The 10,407-nt window shown below is 39.8% G+C and overlaps 1 protein-coding gene across 1 annotated transcript; it reads left to right on the forward strand.

The window, feature by feature from the left end:
• The first annotated feature begins 1,340 nt into the window (after window positions 1-1,340).
• LOC137657093 (uncharacterized) lies at window positions 1,341-2,822 on the forward strand. The gene has a single exon (XM_068391456.1). It carries the CDS (start codon window positions 1,399-1,401, stop codon window positions 2,149-2,151), a length of 753 nt encoding a protein of 250 aa, XP_068247557.1. The 5' UTR covers window positions 1,341-1,398; the 3' UTR covers window positions 2,152-2,822.
• The last annotated feature ends 7,585 nt before the right edge of the window (window positions 2,823-10,407 follow it).

The raw sequence follows: 10,407 nt of genomic DNA on the forward strand, positions 1-10,407 counted from the left end.
TCTTTAGCTATGGTAAGCAGCTCTTCTAGGAGAAGGACACTCCAAAATCAAACCATTGTTCTCTAGTCTTGGGTAGTGCTATAGCCTCTGTACCATGGCCTTCCACTGTCTTGGGTTAGAGTTCTCTTGCTTGAGGGTACACTCAGGCACACTGTTGTATCTAGTTTCTCTTTCTCTTGTTTTGTTGAAGTTTTTATTGTTTATATAGGAAATATTTATTTAAATGTTGTTACTATTCTTAAAATATTTTATTTTTCCATGTTTCCTTTCCTCACTGAGCTATTTTCCCTGTTGGGGCCCCTGGGCTTATAGCATCCTGCTTTTCCAACTAGGGTTGTAGCTTAGCATTTAATAATAATAATAATAATAATAATACAGGTGACAGAGCCCAGCCAATAGGTGGTTCCTTTTGACGTCTGTCAATGTTTTCTGTCTCTCTTATACAGGTGATAGAGCACAGTCAATGGACTGTTCATTTTGACGTCTGTCAATGTCTTCTGTCCCTCTTATACATGTGACAGAGTCCAGTCAATGGACGGTTCCTTTTGACGTCTGTCAATGTTTTCTGTCCCTCTTATACAGGTGACAGAGTCCAGCCAATAGACGGATCATTTTGACGTCTGTCAATTTCTTCTGTCCCTCTTATACAGGTGACAGAGCCCAGTCCATGAGCGGTTCCTTTTGACGTCTATCATTGTTTTCTGTCTCTCTTATACAGGTGACAGAGTCCAGCCAATGGACGGATCCTTTTGACGTCTGTCAATGTCTTCTGTCTCTCTTATACAGGTGACAGAGTCCAGCCAATGGGCGGATCCTTTAGACATCTGTTAATGTTTTCTGTCTCTCGTATACAGGTGATTTGAACCCAGTTAATGGACGGTTCCTTTAGACATCCGTCAGTATCTTCTGTCCCTCCTATAGACAGGTGACTTCCAAGAAAGAATCTTCTTACTCTATAATCCTTCCTAATGCATCTTTTTCGGTAATTGGATCCCTGCCCCCCCCCCCCCCCCCACCCCCACCCACCCACCCCCCACCCCCCTCTGACGGTATTATCAATGACATTTTAAACCACCTGCGTCAACCTAGCGGTCAAGTTTTTCGTCACAGGATATACTTCTCGTCGAATTTAAATAAGGATTTCTCGTCTCTTCTAACTTGCATATCGATGATCTTGTAATGCGGATATTCAATAGACACGTATGACGTTATCAAGTTGTCGGTCTCCGTGCATAAAGGGGGCGTGGTTTCTGACAGATAAGTGGGCGGGGCAACTCAGCATATTTTTTCTCGGTATAAAACGAGTCGCGATTAGATGAGAGCCACCACTTCGAAAGCGACTCTCTTTAGTGTGTGAACAGAAGCATCTCTGGATATTTTTCCCCCTTTAAGAGAATCATGTCGAACAAGATGGCGTCTAGGTTACGCAGGTTCACGCATCCCAACGCAATGGATACTCACGAGAAGATCCTGAAGACTTTGGCGTGTATCCAAAGACAAGACGATGACACCGATTCAGAGGAGGATAGCGAGGTCGTCACGCCGTCGGAGGACAGCTGCGGGTACCTGTCCGTCTGTAAGAATTCCACTTTTCACTCGAGGAAGTCGAAATTCCTAAGTGCTAAGGAAGAGACCTGGCTCGGTGTTAAGGAAGGGCCTACCTCTCGCAGCTCAGGCAGCGCTTATTCTTCCTACGGGCTGCAGAAGGCGTTCTCCGCCATCAGACGCCCTCTGGACGAGCGACCCCAACGGCAGAGATCCCCCACGAAGAAACACGACGACAGGAGAAGTCGCTCGAGCGAGAGGACGAGGAGCCGCTCTAAGGAAAACTCGTGTCTTCGAGGTCGGCGTTTCACCATCATCAGCCTCTCGTCTCCCTTCTCCAAATTCACAGACCGCTCTCCGGACTCCTCCTCCTATTCGATGTCTTCCGACGGATCCTCGGAGGGTGGAAGCAGGTGTTCGCACTTCCGCAGGGCGCTCTCGCTCTTCTCCGTCAGTTCGGAGAAGGAGATGCAGTTCTTCCAAAAGGAGAAGAAGAAAGAGACGACCACGAGACTTCTGAGACCTCCCACGCGCTACGTCTACAGGAGAGGTGTTTCCGGTCTACCTGTCACATATTCTTCTTCGGTCCTGGGAATCGTCTTCTGAGGAATTTCCTCAGTGTCTCAAGTCTTGGAACTCGTCTTCTGAGGAATTCCTCAATGTCTCAAGTTTTGAAAATGCTTTGGGACTCGTCTTCTGAGGAATTCATTAGTGCCTCAAGTCTCAAAAATCCTTTGGGACTCGTCTTCTGAGGAATTCCTCAGTTTTTCTAGTCTTGGAAATGCCTTGGGACTCGTCTTCTGAGGAATTCCTCAGTGTCTTAAGTCTTGAAGATGCCCTGAAACTCGTCTTCTAAGGAATTCCTCAGTGTCTGAAGTCTTGAAAATACCATGGAACTCGCCTCTTGAGGAATTCCTCAGTGTCTCAAGTCTTGAAAATGCCATGGAACTCGCCTCTTGATGAATTCCTCAGTGCCTGAAGTCTTGAAAATCAGGCGAAGAATGAATCGTTCGCCGATGTTCCGAAAAAAAAAAAAAAAAAGTAGTCAGACACTTCCACAGATGACAGCGAGCTGAGCGAGCTCAGAGAAGTGCTGGAACGCTTCCATTCGAGTGAAAATATTCTCAGGTTTTCTCCAATTTCACAGGACAGAGCTAATGTCCCAAGCCAATGATAAAAAGGAAGACAACGACATGCTTATCTAAGATGCTTTGGTGTAGGCCTACAAACACTGTTAAAAACCCCGTAATTTTGATCGGAAATTCTCCGTAAAAATCTACTGTGGTGACCGTAATATCACTCCTTTATATCAATATATCCGTTTTTAAAACGGTAAATATCTGGCAACATTTATTCCAGGATTTTTACCGTTTTTGTAATGCCACTTTAACAGCGTACCATTCCCTCGCACTAGTAATTTTCAGTACAATAACCATGACGCCATTTTATATCCAATTTAAGGGGTGTGGCCTCCTATCAAGGCAAGTTTGAGAAGCGAACTTGTTCCGTGTTCAGTGTAAACAGTATGATTTTGTAATATGATATTAAGGAGGTATTACACAGTATTGTGCCCAATTCAAGGAGACTGGCCGGGCCTGCATTATGTCAAGTTTAAGGCTGTCACTGTCTAATTCAGACTTGATGGCCACGAACACAAAGTATCTTAAATGTGTTTATTAAGTAAAAAAGACAATATATAAACCGAATTGTTGATTTGATGTATAAATCTATCAGTATTGTCTGTATTATTGTGATATATCTGTTGGTGCAAATACAATTATATACAAAGATTATTTTTCTGTATTATTTTACCCACAAACAGGTTGATTATGAATGATTTAGATGTATAAGAAGGAATACAAGGCTTTTTATTTTTTTTTATTTTTACCCGAAGTTTTTAAATTACCAAAATTGTTATAAAAAACACTGTTAAGAAGACCGCGATTTTAATCGGAAATTCTTCGTAAAAACATACTGTTCTCAGCCGTATTTCAGTAAAATACAGGCGACCGTAATCTTTACTCTACTTTGTTATTATATTTCACGGGTTGATGACCGTAATATCCCTCTTTTACGTCAACATATCAGTTTTTAAAACGGTAATTGCATGGCAGCATTTATTCCAGGATTTTCACCAGTTTTTTACGGCAAATTTTTAACAGTGTAGCAATTTGTAAATCGCTTTTGGAAAAATATTTGATAATATTGCAAATAAATTATTCACTTTATGTGTGTGCATTTCTTTTAATTGGGATCTAACATTTTTATAAAGGATCATAAAAGAGTATAAGGAAATCAAATCAAGTACTATATTTCAGCCAATGCACATAAGCATAAGTTGGCTTTTCTTTGATCTAAAAATGATATGGTTGTCTCAGGGGGAAAATTATGCAAATTTAAATTCTTGATTTTTTTTTCTTTTTTTTTTTTGACCGGATTAGAATTTGACTACAGTAGGCCTACAGTTTTGCCGGTCATGGCGATACGCAAACCCAGGGTCTATACTTGCGCAAACCCTTTCTTCACGTTTATTCATTTCCACATACGCATAATTTCATTTGCGTATATACCATGATACAGAACTTACACAAAACGAGAACTGAAGAGAAATTACTACAAGAAGATAAAAGAACATTGAAAGGACTTCAGTTAACATATATAAATACCTAAACACTTAATTATAATTCATTGGGTTACAAAAGGACTATTTCATTCAAACAGTAATCAACTTAATTCATAAGTTAACATTAGTCAACAAATCAGTAAATATCGTCAGCCAAACAAAAAGTAAACCCAGATTTAAAGGCCGCTCAATGACATTGCCCTATCAAGCAGGACAATGCCCTAGAGACTGACCCTGTATCATATGATCAGCGCCCAAGCCCGCTAAGCTACATCCCTGGTTGGAAAAGCAGGATGCCATAAGCCCAAAAACTCCAACAGAGAAAACCGCCCAGTGAAGAAAGGAAATAAATAAATTTCATGAGATTAATGCATAATTATTATGAAATATTTAAGATCAGTAACGACATTAAAAACACATCTTTCATATGTGAACTATAAAAAGAGAATTATGTCAGTCTGTTCAACTTAAGAAAATATTCACTGCAAGTTTGAATTTCTAAAGTTTCAGCTATTCAACTGCCTAATTAGGAAGATCATTCCACAATCTGGTCATAGACGGAATGAAAATTATAGAATACTGAATATTATTGAGCCCTATGAGGTAGAAGGTATGACTATTAGTTTTAAATGCATACGTGAAGAGATAATACTGTCTGGGAAGATCTAAATGCAAAGGATGGTCAGAGTTATGAAGAATCTTATGCAATATGTATGAAGAAATAACTGAACGACGGTTTAAAGGTTTAAAGGCCGCTCATGAATGGCAGAGGCAAGGGACAGTGATATTGTCCTATCAAGCAGGACAAGGCCCTAGCGACTGACCATATATACATATGATCAGCGTCTAAGCTAGGACCAAGGAAAGCCAGGCAATGGTTGCTGGTGAATCAGCAGATAGACCTATAGGCTCCCCAAAAACCCCCATTCTTAGCTCTCTAGGATTGTGAGGTTGCAGCGACCAAAGAAACTAACGAGTTTGAGCGGGACTCGAACCCCTGTCTGGCAATAACCTTTCAGGGACGTTACCACATTGGCCACCACAACCCTAATATCCAGATTAATATTCATATCAGGAATAAGAAATTTAATAGACCGTAAGTTCCTGTCCAACAAATTAATATGAGAATCAGCAGCTAAAGACCAGGCAGGAAAATAATACTTGAAACAAAGTAGAATGAATGAATTAAAACACTTCTCCAAAATAGATTGGTCACCGAAAATTTTAAGACTTTCTCCATAAGCCTATTTTTGTGCAATTGAAGAAGTAGACCAAATTTGCTTCTCAAAAGTAAATTGTAATCAAGAATCACACTTAATATTTAAAAGAGTTGTATATAGTTAAATAAACATTATCGATACCGAGATCTTGATGTTGAGGAGTCACTGTCCTTGACCTACTTACAATCATACTTAGAGTTTAGTTAGAGTTCAGCTTCATGTCCCATAATTTACACCATACACTTATTTTAGCGAAATTTCTATTGAGAGATTCAGCAACCCCAGATCTACATTCAGGAGATAAAATTGTTGCAAAGAATAGCATCATCTGCGTATGCAACAAGCTTGTTTTCTAGGACAAACCACATATTGTGTGTATTATGAAAAATAATGGGGCACGAACACTACCCTGAGGAACTCCAGGTATTACATTCCTGTATTCACTCTGATGCCCATCAACAATAACTCTTTGCAATTTTATTACATACATATACCAAAGGCACTTCCCCCAATTTTGGGGGGTAGCCGACATCAACAATAACAAACAAAAAAGGGGACCTCTACTCTCTATGTTCCTCCAGCCTAACCAGGGACTCAAATAATGATGGTAAGAAAAGACCCATCTTCAAGAGGAAGGAAAATGCCAATCAAGCTAAAAGTCAAGATCTGTAGCAAAGTAACAAAACCAGAGTTAAGGTATGAATTGGAAACGTGGAAGCAAACTTTTAGAGAACAGAAATGAGAATGCTAAGATGGATTATGAAAGTATCACTGCTTGAAAGATTGTAGAAAATATGAAATAAGAATGGCAGGCCTAGTAAAGATAACAGAGGTGTTAAGAGTGTCATAAATGAGATGGTATGGGTACGAGTTGAGGATGGAGGAGGGTTTTGGACTTGTGAGGAACCTGTAAAATGGGAGGGGGAGATCGAGAGGAAGGCAGAGAATTAGATGGCGAGTTAAGATGAAGGATGATATGGAGAGAAGAGGTTTGGTGGAAAAGGGTGCTTTTGATAGAAGGCATTGGAGAAGGCGCATCGGACAACTGACCCCTTAATGTAGGGATAATGGTGGGAAAGAAGATCAATCATATTTTTCCTTGTTTCTTTTCCTCACTGGGCTATTTTCCCTGTTGGGGCCCCTGGGCCTATAACATCCTACTTTTCCAGCTACAGTTGTAGCCTAGCAAGTAATAATAATAATAATAATAATAATAATAATAATAATAATAATAATAACGGTGTCAATGATAACAATTGCCTTTCATATGGCAACAGCAGAGACAACAAACGCAGCAGAGAAAATAATAATAATAATAATAATAATAATAATAATAATAATAATAATAATAATAATAATAATAATAACCCTCAAATACAACGGGAATAGGGACCAGAGATTCTACAATATGATGTAAGGAAAGAATTATGGGAGGAACTCCAATTATTCCAAATATTATTCTTCATGATGCTGAGGAGAATAATGGTTTCTTAATTGCCATAATTCATTTTAACAATGCGTAAATTATATGTATGTACGTATTCACTCATGAAGAAGTTCCACGGAGATAGCCAGTTATCTTTTCTGTTTTAGTTAATGAGGCCTTTGCGTCAATTAGGCCCTTTGCGTCAATGAGACCTTTTGCGTCAATGAGGCCCTTTGCGTCAATGAGACCCTTTGCGTCAATGAGACCCTTTGCGTCAATTAGGCCCTTTGCGTCAATGAGACCCTTTGCGTCAATGAGGCCCTTTGCGTCAATGAGACCCTTTGCGTCAATGAGACCCTTTGCGTCAATGAGACCCTTTGCGTCAATTAGGCCCTTTGCGTCAATGAGACCCTTTGTGTCAATGAGACCCTTTGCGTCAATGAGGCCCTTTGCGTCAATTAGACCCTTTGCGTCAATGCAGGCCCTTTTCGTCAATGAGACCCTTTGTGTCAATGAGACCCTTTGCGTCAATGAGGCCCTTTGTGTCAATGAGGCCCTTTGCGTCAATGAGACCCTTTGCGTCAATTTGGCACTTTGCGTCAAGAGGCGTAGGAGGAGATGATGATGATGATATTTACAAGGTTTAAAGGTCCAAATGTCCCTCATGGGGTGGGACGATATCCTAGAGACTGACCTGACACATATGATCAGTGCCTAAGCCCCCTCTTCATCAAGATAAGACCAGGGAGAGCCAGGCAATGGCCCTTAACCCCGATACGCGAACCCCCATCCCTATAGTCAATTTCTTTTAGCGATGCAGATTTGCACCGACTCGCAGCGGTGCCCTTCTAGCTCGGAAAAGTTTCCTGATCGCTGATTGGTTGGACGAGATAATTCTAACCCATCAGCGATCAGGAAACTTTTCCAAGCTAAAAGGGCACCGCTGCGAGTCTGTGCAAATCTGCCTCGATAAAAGAAATGGACTATAGCTCACAAAGATGGTGAGGTTGCAGACACTACTAGAAGCTATCGAGCTTGAGAATTTGCGTGTGTATGAGAGAGAGAGAGAGAGAGAGAGAGAGAGAGAGAGAGAGAGAGAGAGAGATTGCAGACACTACTAGAAGCTATCGAGCTTGAGAATTTGCGTGTGTCTGAGAGAGAGAGAGAGAGAGAGAGAGAGAGAGAGAGAGAGAGAGAGAGAGAGAGAGAGAGAGAGTAGTGGTGGTGTTTAGATTATTTCTGAAAAATCAGAGTTAGCAACACGGAAATACTCAAACGCGTAAAAAGGAAACAAGAAATGTTAACTTTGCTATTGGATTAAAATGAATTTAGCATGGATATTCTACGACCTTGCGTAAAACACTGTGAGCAAAGAGGACGGAAATAGAAAGAGTGAAAACTAATATAATTGCGAAAAGTTAATTTATTTTTTTTCGCATCAATAGAAATAGATGGAGTTCACTAATGTGGTTAACCGGCGGCTGTTTACATAGATGCATTGTCACGTGTATATGTTTACGAGCAGAAAATAAACATCATTGTTTATTTATCATTTATCTTTTTATTTAGTTATCTATATAGCTCAAAATCTGTGACAAGAATCTAATTATGCAAAAAAAAATTAATGAATAGATAGAAATGTGTTTATGTGGGATTGTCTAATCAACAGACATGTGTTTTCATATTATGTACATATGGAACTTCCAAATTTCAAACTTGCAGGAATTTTTTTTAATTTCAAAACTTTGTCATTTTATTTCATATGAAATATATATATATATATATATATATATATATATATATATATATATATACATATATATATATATATATATATATATATATATACATATATATATATATATACATATATATATATATACATATATATATATGTGTGTGTGTGTGTGTGTGTATGTAATCTCTTTACGTCAAATATGTGATATCATCCATTTGTTTGCATTTGAATGTATTAAGAAATATCATCATCATCATCTCTTCCTACGCCTATTGACGCAAACGGCCTCGGTTAGATTTCGCCAGTCGTCTCTATCTTGAGCTTTTAAATCAAGGGTTTTCCATTAATCATCTCCTTCACGCTTCATAGTCCTAAGCCATGTAGGCCTGGGTCTTCCAACTTTCCTAGTGCATTGTGGAGCCATTCATCTCCGCCTACGACTATTAACGCAAAGGGCCTCGGTTAGATTTCACCAGTCGTCTCTATCTTGAGCATTTAAATCAAGGGTTTTCCAGTCATCATCTCCAACTTCATGTTTCATAGTCCTCAGCCAAGTAGGCTGGGTCTTCCAAGTCTTCTAGTGCATTGTGAAGCCAATCATCTCCGCCTACGCCTATTAACGCACAGGGCCTCGGTTAGATTTCGCCAGTTGTCGCTATCTTGAGCTTTTAAATCAATACCTCTCCATTCATCATCTACTTCCTGCTTCAAATTCCTCAGCCATGTAGGCCTGGGTCTTCCAAGTCTTCTAGTGCATTGTGGAGCTCAGCTAAACGTTTGGCGAACTAATCTCTCTTGGGGAGAGCGAAGAGCATGCCCAAACCATCTTCATCCTATTCCGTCTCGGACCTTCAATAAGAAAAAAATCAATTTCTGTAGGACCGAAGAGGAACCGGGTTTGGGGAGGCCTTGTCCGCTTTGCGGCGCCCTTGCCTAAACTCCTGTCTCTGCTTCCTGTCCGTCCTTCGTGTTCTGATAGGATCTGACTCTTTCACAAGCTTATCTTACTTCGTGCAAAAGCCCGGGGTCTCCTTCGTTGGGCGTCCAACCACCCATCTATCCTTAAAATAATTACTCTCAAAGTTGGAGCAAATGTTTTTATGTAGACCAGGCTGACATGAGTCTTTTTATAGTTTATATGACATATCTTTTTTTGACGTTAAGAGTTTATATAGGACAAATCTGTTTTGACGTTACTGTTTTTAGAATGATTTATTGTTAATTTATACTCATCATTTATTTATTTACTTATTTCCTTTCCTCACTGGGCTATTTTTCCCTGTTGGAGCCCTTGGGCATATAGCATCTTGCTTTTCCAACTAGGGTTGTAGCTTGGCTAGTAATAATAATAATAATAATACTTGCGAGGTATATCTACCTTCCTTGGCAGACACCTCTGTCTTCATCTTCTAACGCTGGTTGGGATGATGTACTGAATGTAATTTCGAAACTTTTAAACTCGCGGAAATGAATTTATACCAAAAGTTTTTGCAATTCTTGCCAAAGACAGATGGCTGGATTCAAAGAGGATATTCAAAATGTTGCAACATAGGAGAGAGAGAGAGAGAGAGAGAGAGAGAGAGAGAGAGAGAGAGAGAGAGAGAGAGAGAGAGAGAGAGACTGGATTTAAAAACCTCGGCAGTAAATTGACAAATTTGGAAATAATTTGTATTTTTCCTAACTATACAAACCTTTGCCTATTTATAGTGGTATTACTTTTGGTCTAATGGTTCAACTGTGGTTGCAGTTTCTTCTCAACTTTAAGGGTTGGGGTGGCCGATGTGGTAACGTCCCTGACTGGTGAACATCAAACTGGGGTTCGAGTCCCGTTCAAACTCAGTAGTTTCTTTGGTCG

The sequence above is a fragment of the Palaemon carinicauda genome, chromosome 18 (genome assembly GCF_036898095.1).
Source record: "Palaemon carinicauda isolate YSFRI2023 chromosome 18, ASM3689809v2, whole genome shotgun sequence".
In the NCBI taxonomy this organism is placed as follows: Eukaryota; Metazoa; Arthropoda; class Malacostraca; order Decapoda; family Palaemonidae; genus Palaemon; species Palaemon carinicauda.

Bases quoted from the DNA above. Each gene is read 5' to 3' on its own strand.
- LOC137657093 (XM_068391456.1), top strand. From the start codon at position 1,399: ATGTCGAACAAGATGGCGTCTAGGTTACGCAGGTTCACGCATCCCAAC.